The sequence below is a fragment of the Lates calcarifer genome, linkage group LG19 (genome assembly GCF_001640805.2).
Source record: "Lates calcarifer isolate ASB-BC8 linkage group LG19, TLL_Latcal_v3, whole genome shotgun sequence".
In the NCBI taxonomy this organism is placed as follows: Eukaryota; Metazoa; Chordata; class Actinopteri; family Centropomidae; genus Lates; species Lates calcarifer.
Genome location: NC_066851.1, coordinates 20,591,359 through 20,608,995, shown reverse-complemented (window position 1 = coordinate 20,608,995; position 17,637 = coordinate 20,591,359). Strand labels below are relative to the sequence as shown.

Here is a 17,637-nt window from a genome sequence, read left to right as displayed (position 1 = left end):
TTTCCAACAAGGCACACTAGTAGAGTATCTAGAGATCGCGGCGCTAGTACTGAAAGCGGTGTCCGGTTTTCCTACAGAGCGATGTTCTTGAACGCATCCTAGGTTGTAGTTCAGATTGGGGTCGAGGCGGATGTTATTGTTAGCTCCAGCGGTGGAGGAGAAAATGCAGTAGTCCCACACACATTTGGATGTTATAAAGGTATCTAACAGTCATATCTGTTTAATTACAATGCATAAAAACATCCGGTATTAGCTGTACTCCCTGTCGTGTTTGTAATTAGTTGTTATTCGACCATATTAGTGTGTGTTTCGTTGTTGTCGCTGGTTAGCATGGTGTAGCTAGCTTGCTAACCTGCTAGTTGTATCTTTTACTTAACAGCTAATGTTAACATTAACCATGTCAGGAGCATAGTTCGTGTCAACAGTGTATGAATCGTGAAAGCCGGAGAGTTTGCAAACGTTTTATTTTGCTCTTCGACTCATGTTAAACGAGACACCAACGTATATGCTAATGTAGCAGCTAGGCTAACAACAATCAAAACCAAGTGAATCGAAAGCGACTTTTAAACTTTAAAGTAAGAGATGTTGAAGCAGCCGACTAGGATTGCTTTCTTCATAAGGTTAAGTGTCATAGTTATAAAAACGCCAGATGCTGAAATGTATCGCGTCTTGTAATGGTAAACCTCTGCAGAAATGAGCTAGCTGTTAGCATCGAAGGTGTCTCATCACTGTTGTTAAAGTAATTTGTGTAGACGTGCTTTTGTTCTCTTCTCTGTATTCTGCAGAATCCGTTGCAAGATAGCCTCGAAACCTTCAGTTTCATTAAATGGTGATCGTTCACATCTTCATATTTAACCTGAAAGGTCCTGCTCAGTGTTTGCATGTGCAGAAGAAAGCTCCGTAAAGATTCATCATTCACTAAAAGTAATCCTACCTCAAACCGTAACTTACCTGACCCCTTGTTTGCTGTTGAACATTTTTCCAGCTGCTAACATCGCTGTTTAGGAGTTTACTGGGTATCTAACGCTGCCCAGCCTGCTGCCCCCTAGAGATTAAATGCTTGTGAGGGAATATGACCCCGGGATCCTGCTAAAATTATACCCTAAAGAGCTGTCCTTTGAGAGTGAAGAGAAATAGTGATGGAGGTATTGTAACAGTCTCCATTATGTCATGAACAGAATATAGGCCTAACTAATGAGGACGATGGGAGCTCCAGACCTTAACTGTGGTCATTATTAGACTTATTCTATATTAAACTTTGCAGGTTGACAGCTTATTCACTCAATATGGTGAAAGTAGAAGAGTTATGCTCATAAACAAGGTGTTGGTTTTCAGTTTCTCTTCCATGCATAATGATTTTGGACAGATAAGCTAAACCAAAACCCACCCAAATATATTTCAATCACTGACTGCAGATTTACGAGTACCAGAGGTATTACAAAGACAGCAGATCTTTCCTCAAACTTTTATTTAAGCTTATTTTAGAACAGAACTAGGTGTCCACAGGGTCAGTTGTATCTTGAGAAGGTTGGTAGTGTTGAAAAACCACGACAGGCATCAACTTCACCAGCAGTCGACTCGTGTCCAGCATTCGTTTCCCACCCTGTTTGTGACTGTTAAACAAGTCCAGACTTAGCCCTGATGCTGCCATGGCTCTGCTGCCTCCTGGCTGCAGAGTTGCTCTATCAGCAGACTGGAATTAGACCAGTGACCAGTGTCCAGGTTGAGCTCTGCGCTGGTATTTGGGTTGTGGTACTGAGGCATGTTGTTGAATAGCTAGGTGTGGTTGTTCAGAGAAAATGAGCAGTAAACTCCCTCCACTGTGCTGGTTTGATTTGTCTGACTTGTTGCTAGGAGCTCAGCAGTTCACACACTGTGTTTAATTATCCAGCCAAGGTTGAATCACAAATTCAGGGTGGTATCAGAGAACTCGTTGCTTTGTTCTTTGTAAGCTGTTGATGAGTCATTTTACTTCAGTAAATTCACTCTGTTGACAGTAATGGGCTGAGATCCACCCACATCCAAAATGGCGAGAGACAGAAAGTGCATCCTTTGTGAAACAGTCCACGTCTCCAAGCAGGTAATTCACCTTCAAACGTGGTTGACAATAAATGCATTGATACTGTAGATACTGATATATTCAGCTCTGACTTCCAGCTACATGAGCTGTGAACCAAACAAATATTAAGAATTTCACAAATAATCTACAAACCGTTAACATATGACTTTTATGTTCTGTTATGATGTTGTTGCACACATATCTAGATTATTTGATGCTCGTGAATTTGCGTTTATGTACTTTTATGTAGAGTTATTATACTTCTTTTTAACTTCTTCTGTACTCATCAGCATTCCTTTGTATTGTAATTGCCTGCGTTTTCACCTGCATTTCTGGGACACATAAATTCCCCTCCCTGGGGGTCAGTAAAGTGTTTTTGATGTGTTTGTAGATGCCTAAAAGAAAGCCTTTATTTTCATTGTCTGTCTGCAGGAGATGGATGAGCACATGAGAAGTATGCTGCACCACCGTGAGCTGGAGAAGGTCAAAGGCCGGTGAGTTGTTGATGCACACCACGCACAGATATCATGAAATGACTCTAAGAATCACATTGATGTAATGCAGTTAATAGTCATATGCCAATGTTTTATTTCTCAAATGATTTGGACTACAGATCGTATTCAATACACTATTTTTAAATGAACTTTTAACAATAAAACTAAAGCTTTGACTTTGCTTCAAGAGTTTTTGTCCAAATCTAATTAGGTCATGAGGCACGTGTGCACATGGGCACGTGTTGGAGAAGTGGATATAGGGGCAGCTGTCTCAACTGTGGCACATATATTTAGACACAATCTCTCCGGAACAACAGGCATGACCGATAGAAGGCAACTGGCTATCTTGTGACTGCCATGTAGATTACTAAAAGTATGTGGCCTGAGGCTGACTTGGAAGAATCTCGAGTAGTGCAAATACTGATTCAGCTGTTGCCAAGTTACTGAATTTTACACAAACATTGCTATGCAAAGACTGCATCTTTTTAATGATGAAATTTACCAAGTTTCAAATTTTACTATGAAAGAAGAGTGCATGTTGATTTAGAAACACTGTCCAGAAATGGGATGGCTGAAGCTTTACTTCAGCTATAGCTTGATGCATATTTCTTTGCTGAGTTACAAATTGCAATCTAGCAAAAGAATTCTTCAGTACTAATTCACGTTTCAGTTCTCCCACTGCTACAGCTGAGAGGAAAAACGTGACAAACAAAAAAAGTAACCCTATCTTATTGATTAAGAGTTTGCCAACTGCACAAGAGGTCAGAAAGTGGCGGCATGCCATGACACAGATTTGAAAAAGGAATTGAGAGGGAGCCAGCAAAGTCGCTGCCCCTATCAGAATCACAGGATGACATACTTGGGAGAGTTTGAAGTGGAGGCTGTGAGCAGCTGCACAAGGCTCCAGTTACACAGGCTTTGCTCAGGATTGGTCAGCAGGATGCTCAGGCCTGTTCTAATAACACATGCTGGCCTGGTTGGGGGCTGGGTCCTGGCTCTCAGAGAGGAGTGTGGGGTCAAATACAGACATTACCTTCTGTAGAGTCTCAGAGCGCAGCGGACACCATCATGAAAGCGCACTAGGCTGAGGGCGCCGTGCCTCTCACCCCTCTGCGCGTCCCAGTGCTGTGCTGCATGGCTGGTTGTGGTGGCTGGACATAATCAGCACCTAGATTAGCATGCTGCCTCGGTTCAGCCTGGCTGCTCCTGCCCTCATCCTGCCACCTATGGCCTGCTGAAGAAAGGAAAAACAAGATCAGGATGATAAAGATTTTAACTTTTTTTTTTTAACAAGAGAAAATTATAAGTTAGCTACCTCCTGATCTGTGACAGATAGAGAATTTGGAAGTTTTTTTTAAGGATTGTTGAGTATTCTCCTTTCCTGATTTTATTTTGACTTTAAAGTAACAGAAAGTAGAGCCAGAGTACATTGTTACAGGCTCTGCAGGCAGGAAAAACCAAACCAGACAAGATCAGAAACATGCCTGAGGGAACGATTGAACGCCCGCTCTCGCCTTCTCTCCCCAGGGACTGTGGACACGAGTGCAGAGTGTGCAAGGTAACGGTGGTGAGCCTGACCGATTATGCCTGCCACATTTCCAGTCCCACGCACAAGCAGAATGTGGAGGCTTCAGAGCAAAAGCATGTGGGGAACGGCCACGAGGAGGACTACTTTGACCAGACACTGGTGGACCTGATCGAAAAGAGAAAAGAACAGATCAGGTAAGACAGTATTTTACATCTGATAGAAATAAATATTTTAATGTGTGCTTATTACTTATTAATGCTAATTAACCGGTGACAACAGCTAAGAACATACACTTTGTCAAACTTATCTCTTCTCAGTGCTTAGAATAAAATATCTTTTGTAGTATTTTTTTCCTTTTGGATCAGTAGCTTAATCCTAGTCTTTATTTATATTGATTTTAGGATTAAACCACAAATGTAAAGATAGGTGACAGCTTGACAGCTTGTAAGCTTTTGTGTGTGTACATACTGTAAGCCATGTATAGTCACATTCTGCTCAGCATTGCTCACAAGACCCTTTTAGCTGCTGCCTCACGTTGAGCGGCGTCTAGAGTCGTATGTCAGGACCACAGCCTAAAAAAAAGCATGACTGCACACGTTAAGTTCAGATGCAACATTTCAGGTTATCTTCCCTTTGGAAAACATTTAGAAAAACATAATCAGAAATATCACACTAATCATTTTATGCTTTTCCTTGATAAATATTTTTTTCACATTTTTTGGATCGTAAAAACACAAACCTCAAATGACAAATGCATCTGTGAGACTACCTTATGTATTTTTCTGAAAACACATGGTGTTGATCTCATTGTGTTTCTGGAAACCTTTCTGAGCAGAGCAGCTGGGAAAGTGTGATATGCGTGGAGACTGTTGAAGGCAGAAGCTGGCATTCAGCTGTCAGCCTGTCACATGCCAGATATATTCCCTCTGCAGGTCAGAGCGATAGGTCACACTGTTAACCAATCCTAGGCACCTGCCAAGAGATACGGTTGCCAGGGAAACTTTTAAAATCTTGTTAAATGTTATTATTATTTAATTTTCTATGTGCTCATCACCCCTACCCTTTTCACATAGAAAAGAGTCATATAATCCATTGTTTCTTTTTTCTACACATGCTTGTGAGGGCATTGTGGCTCTGTTACTTGCAGTCCACCAAAGACCAGCGTATGTCATACCAGTGCATGAGTGCAAATCTGTGTCTGTTTCTTCTTTGTAGAAAAGAGAAAGAGGCTGCTGCTGCGAAGCTGGCAAAAGAAGAAGAGGATCGCCGGAGAAACGAGCAGTTTCAGCAGAGATTAAAGGAAGCTAAGGAGCGTTACCGGCTCGGGTGTGGCTGGCAGCAGCCATCACAGGTGTTTGGTGGACCTGGTCAGCACAATTCTTGGTACAGGAACAACCAATATAATGCCAAAGCAGAGGAGCCAAGACCCTGGCAAAATAATAAACAGGGAAAGAGTGCTACCTGGCATGCACAGGAGCCTCCCAATTTTCAGAAATGGGCTTCTGAAGAGTTTGCTGGTAGAAGCTTGCATAGCCAGGAAGGGTGGAACAGGAAGCAGTGGGATCAGGGTGGATTTTATGGCAATCAACAAAGTCGACTGCCTTGGATCAGCAATGGAGGCAGTAGGAACGGGATCTATGGCCAAAATAATATTCCCCACTACCCACAAAGGGGCCGGCCTTTGTGGGTACAAAGGCCTCCTCCTATGTATCCACCTACCAACTGTTTTTTTGCCCAGGCTCTTGACCAGTTTCAAAATACAGCCAATGACCAGGGAGGTCAGCAGAGTGACAGACTTCAGAATGGACAGGGGCAAACAGCAGAATCTGACCACAACAGTAGTAAAAGCTCAAAGTCCTTTGGTAGCAACCCAAAGCTGGACAAAGCCTGTCGCTGGTCACCCTATCCAGTTACAAAGAGCTTTGACCCTGTGCCCCATAAGGACACTAACCCAAACTCATCAGAGAAGAACCCCAAAGTCCCCAAACCCCAGAAGCAAGAAAAAGCACCAGAAACCAGTGCCTTTAACAGGCTGTCCCAACCTGAACAGAAACCAGGGCAGCTGGCCTCTAGTGGACAAAGTGTGGAAGACAAAGGGGGGTGTAAATCAAACCCCAAAACCAAGCCCAAAGATAAGAGCGACAGCAGCAGTAGAGACAGCAGTGCTCAGAGAGAAGGCCCCCAGAACTCTGCATCTGGTCCTTCTAATCAGAAGGCAAATAAGCCAGTTCTGCATAAAGATAAGAAAATAACCTCACTTCTTGGTCTCAACATTAGAGCTCAACTTAGTAAGGCCTCCAGTCGAGCGTATACACAATCAAAGCCAACTGAAAAGCAGAGCGGACTCACTTATAAAGCTCCACCTACTGTGCCCCTGAAATCAAGGCAAGAACGGCAGCCCCCCGAAAGCCTCTGGAAAGTAAGACAGACTGTGTTAGAGAAGAGGGGGTCTTTGGATAGCTCTAGTAACAACAGGATGGAGGCGGCGCAGCACATGGTTGAGGAGCAGGAGAAGGATCATGCTCAGAGTCAGATAGGAGTAAACAAAGAAAATAGCTGTAGTCAGAATGCAGCTAAGCCAAATTTGCCTGACTCAGTCAGGCCAGAAAAGCCTGCTTTACAATCTACAGACAGCAGCCAGTTCCTCCAATCTTTACAAGTTAGCACCTCTACCATGGAGAGCTCACAGCCTGCAACCTCAAGCAAGGAAGATGAGGAGAACAGGCAGAAAGTGGAGAAGCAGCAGACTTGCTCAGCAGCCCTAGATGAAGCCATGCAGGCCGCTGATGCAGGGCAGAGCTCAGAGAGCGACACCTCCAAAAGTGGTGAAGCACAGACGGTCTCAGGGTCAAACACGAGTCTGTCCAAACTTGACCTGCCTCCTGTCTTAAAGCGTGACCTGACCAAACACATCAGCTCCAAGAGCAAAACAGGAAGCCATGAGCCCAACCTGAACATTGCCAGACGGGTGCGAAACCTGAGTGAGTCACGGAGAAGTGACACAGAAAAGGACTCGGGGCTCAAACCGACTGTTCGGCAGCTCATCAGCTCCTCTGGGTCTCGACGTAATGTGAACTGGGAACAGGTGTATCAGGAGGTCAGGAAGAAGCAAGACAAAGGGAAAGGCATGCCAAGGTGAAATTTTGTGTTTTTACATTTAGACTTTGCAGTTATAGATTTCCTTCAAAGTTACTGTTGCTTTCAATTCCTTCAGGCTCATGTTATATTCTGCCATTCTCCAGGTTTGGGATAGAGATGGTGCCAAATGAGCATGAGGACCACAGCCAGGAGGAAGAAGACATTCCCCTGCTAGAGGGTTTGCACTGGGATTCATTAATGGACATCTCTGCTTGCGGTGCCTCCCGAAAACGCTCCTTATCGGAGAGCAGCCTCGCCCCAGCATCTGCTCCCTCCCTGTTTATGTCCCTCAGGTCAGAGGAGATGGTGCAAAGAGGGAGCCCCAGCTCAGAGCAGCAGGCCTCCTCAGTTTCTCCCACACTCACTGAAGGGAGCAAAGATGATCTGCATCAGCAAGAGGTGGAGCAGATGCTTGGTCAGTTTGAGGCTAAAGCACAGAAGCAGCCTGAAAAACTAATGTCAGCGACGGTGAAGGCCCTGCAGCGATCTGATTCAGTGCTTGGGGACAGCAGTTCGGGGACGGAGCAGGTTGACGGTCAGGGTACAGGGAAGAGGCGAAGAGCAACTGGGGTGAGTAAAGAAGCAGAGTTAAAGGGGAACTCCACCAATTTTACATATTTGTTTTGCTTGTGACTTGAGGCTGCGTTAGATGCTGCCAGCAGAACCATATGGAATACATCCATGAACATAATGTGGGTAACATAGGCGCTAGGTTTTGACAAGGAAGAAGAAAGCATGGATTGCAACGGTGATTTGGTGGATTACTCTTTATACACTTTTATTTGTTTATACTTTAATGCAAAGAAGCAGAATGAAACCTTTTCTTCTTCTCTTGTAGGATGTCCCAAGTGCAGAGACGTCCTGCTTGGAACACAATAGTAAAAGACGGAAGGTCAAATCCAAAAAAGGTTAGTTTCTGTAATTAGCTGTTGTATATTGTCTCTGCTTATGGAATAGTTAGAGACTCAAAGCTTCAGTCCTCATGTAGGCCCGTGTCCTGTACACATTGGCCCACATGATTCATTACAAAGACTGAATGAAATTCAGAGTAATCTTTTTGCCAAGCTGCTGATGGTTCTTAATTATCCTCTGAACTCTGTGCAGAGCGTTTACAGATCGACCAGCTGCTGGCTGTGTCTCTGCGAGAGGAAGAGCTGAGTCGCTCCCTGCAGACTGTGGACACCAGCCTGATCCAGGCCCGGGCTGCACTGGAGGCTGCCTACATGGAGGTGCAGCGTCTCATGGTGGTTAAACAGCAGGTAAAAATGAAAGAGTCCGTCACTTCAAGCTCTATCCCTTCGCCCATAAGTGTTGGAGAGAGAGTTCCCCCTCTGAGTGGCTGATTCTCTCCTGGAGAGTTGCCACGTCTTGAGGCGAGTGCAGTTTAAGCAGATGTTCACAGTTTGCTGAGCTTAGTGAGTATTTGTTGTCTCGTCAGCCACTTAATTATTTCCATCGTTGTGGTGCTGAAGATGTAACTGGTGTACTGCTGTTCAAGAATGACATTTCTGTTCTCTAATCCTTCATTATTTGTACTGTAAGGACACAAACTGAGTAACCTTTATTAGTGGGTCCGTTTTTAATTCTAAGGTAAAAATCACCTCAATATTACACACTTTCTGATGGTTCTTGTGTGACTTTGTTTTTCTCAGATGACTGTAGAGATGAGCACATTGAGAAACAAGCGCATTGAGTTACTAAAAGGGATGCAAGGTAAGAGCATGTGTTTGTGTGGGAGACATGAAATGATTCAGGAATAAATGCATTAAATGTTTATTTTCACTGTGAATAACTACACGTGGGGTAAATGTTACAGAATTTGTGTGCTACTACAACTATAACTAACTATAGAGACCATTTTTTTACAGTAACACTAGTTGTAATCATTGTAGAAATCACTGAATACATACAGCATGTTACATGTACGCTCTTATCCAGGGTGAGTGTATGGTAAGTGCATAAAAATACAACTGAGATGAACAGTGGACTTAAGGTTTTGTTGTGTTTTTTAGTAGGTAGTGCGGAGGAGGCAGCTCCGATCAAACTGAAAGAGGAAAAGATGGATTCCACAGATATGGACCCACACATGTTCTCCCCTGTTACACTTTCCTCTGTTACGGACACTGTTGCTGCTGCTGTTGCTGCCCCTGCCCCCAGTCCTAGTCCTCCTACTCAGCGTGCCTCCCCTCCATCTTCAAGCCTTCCCTTCATGCCTGTAGTTATCAAGCAGGAGCCCCAGTCTCCTGTCCATGTCAGCTCAGAGCCAGATCCCATGGACACTATAACCCACTGTGCTCACAGCACTACACCGGAGCTGCCTGTTGCTCCTGCTTCAGCCTCTCCACCAGGTAGTGTCATTTAATGCACAATTTAACCTTTAAAAACATCTATGCCAGGATTTATCTGTCCTCTCAGTTTCTTTTTTGTGTTCATGTCACTTAAATCAGCAGTATACTGATCCATGTGCCTCTGAAACTCTTTGTAGATCCTGTCATTAACTTCCAGCCATCTCCTGAAAGAAAGTCTGAGCTCTGCCGAACTAATACACAGCATCTTTGGGAGAAGTTTGAAGAGTCTGCAGACCCCAAAGAGAGCTTGTTGGGTCTGGTTGAGACCACAGAGAAGGCCATACAGGCATCAAGGAACTGCTTCACACCTTTGCCTGACTCCAAAACCTCCATAAAGCTTTCACCCAGCAGGAGGGGCTCTGAGGTGGGGAGCATTGTTGACTGTGCAGCCACAAAGTCTTTTGAGCCCCCCTCTGTGCCTTCAGTCCTTAATCTACCCCCCTCTCCATCTGAGCTGAGCAGCGGAAAGCGTGTGAGGAAGCTCAAGAAGAGGAAAGTGTTGAAGAAAGCTCAAGGGACGGAGCAGCCTGAGAGCAGTGACACTGAGATAGATGGAGAGCCCTTGAGGCCGAGGTGTCCTCGACCACGCAGGAGACCCAGTGGAGGTTCTCAGGTCAGCACCTCCACACTGTCCAAAGAAGACCGAGAGGGTGATATGAACATGGAGAGTGGCAAGGAGGCGGTTGGGTATCTGGTTCCCACCATCAGACTCACAAGAATAGACCACAGTTCCTTCAAACAGATGGTAGAGCTTCCCCAGGTGGCCCCTGCTGAGCTGACAGTGAACTTAGATTCAGAGGAAAGCATGGAGGTCACCGGAGCCTGTCCGCAGCCCCAAACAGATACCCCAGCTCCAACTCCCACTGCAGTCCAGGTCCCAGACTCCTCCATACCTGAGCCACAGAGCCTGGCCTGCAACGAGGTCACCTCCACAAGTGACATGGATGTATGTAAATCCTCTGAGAGGTGAGACCTTTTTCTGTTTCATCACATTTTAATGTTTTTATGTTTTCACGACAAACTACAGTCACAGATTATTTAGATTCAGCTTTGGCAGTCAAGAAGCAGATCATTCATCACTTCCATCTTTTCTCCCCACAGTGACATGCCGTTTCCCGTCACATTGCCCAAGCCAGTGAGGACCTCATCAGGTATGTTCATCTCCAGAGAATTGTTGATGATATAAATCAGGGTCTGGTTGTGCTTGAGAAGAACAAGTTGTTGTCAGTGGACAACAACTGGAGTGGAGGTGTGATATTCTTTTAATATGTGGATAACGACAGTTTTTTCCAGAGGACACTCACAATGTTGCACTCGATTGTTCATGTGTAAAGTGTCAGAACAAGTTGTGTCAGTAATGAAAAAAGAGAGCCTGAGAGAGAAGTGCAAACCTAAGTCAGATTGTCGGGTTAGGAAGGTTACAGAAATGGTCAGACACAGACGATATCCTAATCTGACAGTGGAAAAATGTGGAGAGAGAGTGGTCCTGAAGCTATCTGGCCATACAACAAACAGTTCTTACAGTTCACTGGCAGCAGGTTATTTGTTGAGAGAAACTGGACCCCACTGGTCTTTAAGTTTGACCACGTAACCAAACAGAAAATCCACTCACCTTCTGAGCAGCCAGAATTAGAAATGTCATACTCCCCTGACCAAATTAAAATAGACTCTAGAGCGCCCAAATTACTTTTTATGGGCAAGATATTCATAGAACTGTTGACTTACAGTGACCCTCTACAGCATGAGTGCAGTGATGAACGGACACGACTTTCGGAGAATGTGTATATTTAACTTGATGAACATTGATTGCTGGTCCAACGCTTCTTTAGATGTTCATGTTCCATTTACCTTTTAGCAGAAGAAAGCAACTAAAGTAGATCACTTGACCTCAAAAGACAAAACTGACATGACCTTTTTACTAAGAAACTTGAGGAGAAATGAGTTTCCTGGAGAGAGTTTAGAGAACTAGGAACCTGCACCAGTGAGGACAATAATTCTTTTTTAACTGAATTTATTTGAGTTGAATTCATTAAAAATGTTATATCAAAATGTAGCACAGTGCCTACATTGAGCATACATTTTTTCTGCTTTGTTGTATATCCCAGATGCTTCCTCTGACCACGGTGAGGATGACATGCCCACTGAGGGTGTGTTTGAGGGCCACCAGGAGGCGGTGAACGCCATGCAGATCCACAACGGACTGCTGTACACGTGCTCAGGAGACCGGACTGTCAGAGCCTTCGACCTGGTGGTGGGTGTTGATGAAGCTCTGCTGCTGTTTTTCAGGGTGTCATGGGTTCTGTAGAAATATTTTTGGTGAACGCCACAACAAAACAGTCTCATATTTTTTTGTTGCAGAGTCATAAATGTGTTGGTGTGTTCGAGGGTCACAGCCTTAAAGTGAGCTGCCTGTTGGTGTCCGCGGCTCCCTCCCTGCATCACCGCCTTTATTCTGGTTCCAGTGATCAGACCATCCGCTGCTACAGTCTCAAGGTAAAAACACATTCGTCTTATTCTAATAAATAGCTGCCATATTTGTGAACCACACTGGGTGACACTGTGTTAGTTTACTGCCTTAAAACCTTCATTTACCCTAAGAGTAGTACTGGAATCGGTTTGTGTCATGGTCTCTGAAACTGTAACTGTAATGTTTCCTTCTCGCCCACAGACACAAGAGTTTGAGCAGCAGTTTTCTCTGTCAGACCGAGTCCTCTGCCTTCACAGCCGCTGGAGGACTTTGTACGCAGGCCTGGCAAATGGCACAGTGGTGACCTTTAACCTCAAGGTGAGGAACGCAGAGCAAGGCAGTGTACAATTATTCAGTAATCTAGGCGTTCACCACATTATACCACCTCATTACTCCACAAGTTTAAAGTTTAAAGTTTAAAGTTATAGCTGTTAGTTTATATAACATACGTGACACACAGCTCCATAATAAAAAAATGTAGCAGGTTGAGTTTCTGAGTGGACAGGTTCAAAATTAAGATTGAAATAGAAACGGAGTGCTGACTGTTCAAGAGGCAGAAAAACTGGGACTTTCAAATTACAGGGTTTTATCTTTGTGATCTGAAAGTGACATTCTTCATTCAGTGGCTTTTATCTCAACTTTTCAATTATTCCATCGCTCAGACAAACAAGCAGATGGAAGTGTTCGAGTGCCACGGGCCGCGGGCCGTGAGCTGTCTGGCCTCGTCTCAGGAGGGAGCCCGGAGGATCCTGCTGGTCGGCTCCTATGACAGCACCATCAGCGTGAGAGACGCCAAGAACGGACTCCTGCTGCGCACACTGGAGGGACACACCAAAACTGTGCTCTGCATGAAGGTGGGTCTGCTCTGAAACATGAGCTTTAACAGTGGGTCTTCATTTACTGTTGCAGTTATTTTCACATAAGACCTATTTCTAATGTGTTCATAATTGAAGATTTATTCCTTTTTGATTCTCTGACATTTCTCTCATTTTTCAAGCGAGTTAATTTCCTTATTGTTTGTCTCTTCTCTGCTCTCTCAGGTCGTCAATGATCTGGTATTTAGTGGTTCCAGTGATCAGTGTGTCTACGCACACAACATCCATGTGAGTCATCCTGTTTAAATACAAAATACAGTGTTGTTTATGTTTAGAATTCCAAAAAGGAAGAAGAGAGAAGCCTTATTCATAGTGTAGTTGAATCACAGTTTATTAATATATGTACATCAACACTGTCTCTGCACAGACTGGAGAGCTGGTGCGGGTCTATAAAGGTCACAGTCATGCTGTTACTGTAGTGGCCATCCTGGGGAAAGTGATGGTGACCGCCTGCCTGGACAAACTGGTCCGTGTCTACGATCTACAGGTAAGATTCAGCAAGTCTCTGCTGCTGTTGTGCTCCTGTATAAATTTGACAATATTTGCATTAATTTTTAACAAAATCTGAATTAATCTGCGTCTGTTTTTATCTCCGTAGTCTCATGACCAGCTGCAGGTCTATGGTGGACACAAGGACATGGTGATGTGCATGGCTATCCACAAGAACATGGTGAGAGACTGGTTTATTCCAGAGCTACACATAGAAAGAAAATGGATGTCACTTTCTGAAACTGAATCACATGTTAATGGGAACGTATTAATTTTCATGTTTTTAGTGCTGATTGATGTCTCCAAAATGTAGCAAGACGTAGACAAGTTTTCTGTTGGGTTTTGTTGCACACTTGAGCTTAAAAATACATATTAACCTGTTATTTGTGTGTATATTGTGTTTCAGATCTACACAGGCTGTTATAACGGCAGCGTGCAGGCTGTCAAACTGAACCTGATGCAGAACTACCGCTGCTGGGTAAGATAAGGGATGGGGAGTAGAACTGGGAGATGATAAGCTGTGGTTGAAGAGAGGGTATAATTTAGAAGAGTCACTTAAGCAACACATCATGGATAACTTTCATTTGGTGTCTTTATTATGGCTGGTGTTGTCTTGTGTTGACAGTGGCACGGCTGTTCGCTGGTCTTTGCGCTGACGGAGCATCTGCAGCAGCACCTGATCAACGACCACACCAGTGCCAACTTCCAGACGCTCAAGTGCCACTGGAAAAACTGTGAAGAGTTTTTCTGTGCACGCAACATCTCCAAGCAGGTAAGAAAAGTGTTTACCTGTCAAATTTCAACACTTTTGTCTCCTGGAGTCTTTTAAACACAGGGTCACAGGTCAGCTACATTATGCTTTCTCTGTTTTCTCCTTTGCAGGGGATGCTGGTGCACATGCAGAAACACGCTGAGGAGGAGACTGAACTGGAGCCTTAAGGGCCAGTGGTGGGAACACTGTTTCCTCCTGAGCCCTCTTCCCTTCCTTGCTATCTTTACCCCCCCTCCTTTGTTAACCTCCCATATTGGGGGGGATGTTCTGGGACCCACTTCCCTTTGCAGCGCTCCTGTTGAGCCTGACAAGTGGCGTCTGACGACTCCATCCTTTATGTTCGATGTTGGAATCCAACCATAATACAATCATGAAGGGAGGGTTGGTTGAGCTGTTTGTTATTTCTTTTTTTACGTTCTACAAAACACGCCTTCCTCTCTTTCTGTCTGACCACTGCAGTTCCTCTTTTCACTGACCAAAGTAAGACAAAGAAATATGTGACTTTTTTTTATTGAAGAAACTTCAGTGTTGCCAGCATCAGAGGGATTTGTCATGCTTTTCGATTTTTCTGAAAGTGCAACAAAAACCAATAATCATCTTCCAGATTGGTTGGCTAGAATATGGCATGGGTTAAAAGATGTTTTTATTGTTGTTGTGCAGTTGTGATGTGTCATGTTGAGCAACCTATAGTTATTTTTCTTTTCTTTTTTTGTTTTCATTTATTAAGTTGCCATTATTCATTCAAAGTAACCTTATGTTAATGGCAATAATGATTTTACGTTTTCAGAAATTTATGTTGTAGTCTCCCAGGTTAACAACTGTTTTGAAGGAGTTTCATTGAAGTGACAGAATTTATTTATTTTTTTGGTTTGGTTTTTATTTTATTTTCAGAAAAACCCAGTCTCTAACAGGTTAGTGGTTTAGGATTACATCTCTTTATTTTTTTGTTGCTCATTCAGGTGATTTAAAGGTGTTGAGGGACTTTGGTGCAGTGTTGTGTGACTTGGCCTGAAGTTGCCATTTGAGAATTTATTTACATTTGCAGTGATAACAGAACCAAGACATTGACATGGTGGTGTGTGTGTTCCTACATGTGTTTATCTGTGTGGGTTTATTCCTCATAATTCTCAACAGAGTGGTTTAAGGAACTCTGTTTTCCATGAGTGAGTGTGAAGTACTGTTTTAATATAATGCGATTTCCTCCTCGCAAATAGCTGTTTTTTTTTTGTTTTTGTTTTTTTTAAATTTATTTTATATTTGGAGCATCGAGGAGAAGGCACCGGAACTGTGTTTTTCCACAGTGATGATAGTTTTCTAAAGAAGTGTGGAGGTGAAGGATGTTTAGAGGAGGTGTTTGATGGAAGAGCTTGAAGGAAAGAACTAGGATTCATCTCCCATGCCATACCTCACCCCCTCAAACACTCAAACACAGGCAAGTTGGTAACACAAAGCCACTTTTATAAGGGCATATTCAACCAGTTTTAATCAGCGTAAAAGCCCAGTTGATGCTCTCTTTGGCAGACTTTGTGTGGTTTCAGCTCTCTTGGTCGTATTTGTTAACCTGACGTTCTCATGGCCGCCATCTTCCAAACTCTCCTCACCCATTAGTTATTTACAACTGAGGAAAGCGTGCAGTTCACCTCTTACCTGGCATTCCTGAGTTTCTTCTTTTATCAAAGTTGTGACAAGATATTTTTTATGGAAGTGCAATCTAAGAAATTGTAATTAATAATAAAAAAAATATTGCAACGTTATAGAACAGTTTTCTGTGTCTTCTTTATGGTGTTTTTGCCAAAATATGAATCACATTTTAAGATCAGAAAATACCACAATTTCACATCAAAACTACTGGTAACGCAGTCAAACCAATAACTACACATTTATTTATTTATTTGCTTAAAATGGTTAAAAATGCAGTACACTCATTAGACCAAAGCCTTAATAGGAAAAAAATCACAAAAATCTGCAGTCCAACCCCTCAGCCATATTCTTTCAAATCAAATAAGAAAAAAAAACTTGTCGGCTCCACAGTTTTGTTTTTGAGTCTCATCTGTCCACATGCAGAGCTGAATGACTGGCAGACTGGACAGTTGCCATTGGGGGTGGAAAGGTTGAATTCATTGTAGCTGGATGAACAGAAGAAGCCTGAGTTTGTCCACCAGGGAGCGCTATCCACAGGGCTGGAGCACACAAGACGGCTCATACCCAGAATTAGTTGCTAGTGGGGGTGAAACACACTAACGTATTACTCTAGGCCAACAATAAATCCAGGAGTATTATTTTATTGACAACAATAAAACAGGGTCAGGGCAGAGTTTGTTTAGGAGGCCCAGAAATCTGTTAGAAATTGTTATCAGAAATGTAACAGGTGTAGGAGTGATTCACAAGTTTATTCATTGTCCACCAGAGAGCCCAGTTCACTGGAATGGATACAGGAAAAATGCCTTTGCGCTCAGTTTATAACAGAAGGAGAGGAAGTAGATAAGACGGGAGGGGGGATGGTTAAAGAAGCAGATATCAGTCAAGAGAGATGAACAGTAAACTAGTACAGATTACTGAGTTACTGTGAGGTATTGTGACAGAAAAAAAGGAGGTTGTGTGTGTTTGATGCCTGAGAAAAGTACGGTACAAGGTTAGGGTGTGTATTTAAAAAAAAAAAAAAAAACAAAGCTGATAACTGAAAGAAGACTGATATTTTGATGATAATGGGAGGACAAAGGAAGAGAAGGAAATGCAAAAAAAGGTCTGAGACCTACTGTAGAAAGAGAGAAATGGAAAAGATAAAATGGAAGAAGCTTGTGGAACATTTTGGAGTAGAAAGAGCAGAGCTGTTGGGACTCAGGGGCGTTAAGGCTGGAGGTGAGGTGGATGAGCGCTAATGGCGGTCGGGCACACTGAATATTGAGGTAAAGGCTGGCAGGTCTGGTCCTCGTGTGGAGTGGAGCTCACCTGGGAGAAGATGGGCCTTTCTAGGCGTACATGGTCAACTGGAGCCACTGCACAGGGAGAGAGGGAAAGGTTCAATAAATCGCCACAGTCCTCTGCACACCAGGCAGATTGTTGGCAGTAGACTGCGTTTATACAGAGTCTTTATACAGAGTAAAACTGCCTTAGATGAATACATGTATGTCTGTCTGTGAAGTAGCAGATTCATTTTATTCAAGCATATCCAAACAGCAGTTGTGCAGTGAGAACAGTTTACCACTTACCTCCAGGACACTGAGTCTGATTGTACCATCTCCGTCCTGGTCAAAGGCCTGGAACGCCCCTGGAGAGAAAAAACATCACACATCACATCACACATCAAAAAAGCACTCTCCACTTAGTATGAAACAAGAAATTTAGAAATTGTTTGGAGGCTGAAAATGAACACAGTCATGTTTACTAATCCAGTGAGTCTGTGACTCATTACACAAAAGGGTTCCTGAGTTCAAGCTGTTTCTGTTCTCTCCAAGAATGATGGAGGA

The 17,637-nt window shown here is 43.5% G+C and overlaps 2 protein-coding genes across 3 annotated transcripts in view; one reads left to right on the top strand and one right to left on the bottom strand.

The window, feature by feature from the left end:
- The first annotated feature begins 90 nt into the window (after positions 1-90).
- On the top strand, positions 91-15,929 carry znf106a (zinc finger protein 106a). Its single transcript, XM_018666262.2, has 22 exons — positions 91-199; positions 1,998-2,080; positions 2,492-2,553; positions 4,081-4,275; positions 5,297-7,216; positions 7,324-7,789; positions 8,058-8,127; positions 8,324-8,478; positions 8,872-8,932; positions 9,232-9,567; positions 9,705-10,533; positions 10,669-10,718; positions 11,673-11,818; positions 11,926-12,060; positions 12,236-12,352; positions 12,697-12,888; positions 13,075-13,137; positions 13,277-13,396; positions 13,508-13,579; positions 13,805-13,876; positions 14,024-14,170; positions 14,281-15,929. The coding sequence occupies exons 2-22, from the start codon at positions 2,027-2,029 to the stop codon at positions 14,335-14,337; spliced, it is 5,319 nt and encodes a 1,772-aa protein (XP_018521778.1). The 5' UTR covers positions 91-199; positions 1,998-2,026; the 3' UTR covers positions 14,338-15,929.
- Positions 15,357-17,637, bottom strand: part of capn3a (calpain 3a, (p94)) — a 13,883-nt gene continuing 11,602 nt past the window's right edge. Inside the window, exons 9-11 of one of the 2 annotated variants that reach the window (XM_051078366.1) lie at positions 17,380-17,438; positions 17,120-17,166; positions 15,357-16,388 (exon numbers count right to left, since the gene is read on the bottom strand). In XM_051078366.1, coding sequence (XP_050934323.1) covers positions 17,140-17,166; positions 17,380-17,438 — 86 coding nt within the window. In that variant the 3' untranslated portion in view covers positions 15,357-16,388; positions 17,120-17,139. Of the gene's footprint in view, positions 17,167-17,379; positions 17,439-17,637 lie in introns of both variants that reach the window. The other variant, XM_051078367.1, reaches the window with a different exon arrangement.

What these genes read in the sequence shown, in the direction of transcription:
- znf106a (XM_018666262.2), top strand. Translation starts at nt 2,027, where the DNA reads ATGGCGAGAGACAGAAAGTGCATCCTTTGTGAAACAGTCCACGTCTCC. An exon ending in TGCAGAACTACCGCTGCTGG is followed by an intron (nt 13,877 to 14,023) that starts GTAAGATAAGGG and finishes TTGTGTTGACAG; the next exon opens with TGGCACGGCTGTTCGCTGGT. An exon ending in CACGCAACATCTCCAAGCAG is followed by an intron (nt 14,171 to 14,280) that starts GTAAGAAAAGTG and finishes TCTCCTTTGCAG; the next exon opens with GGGATGCTGGTGCACATGCA.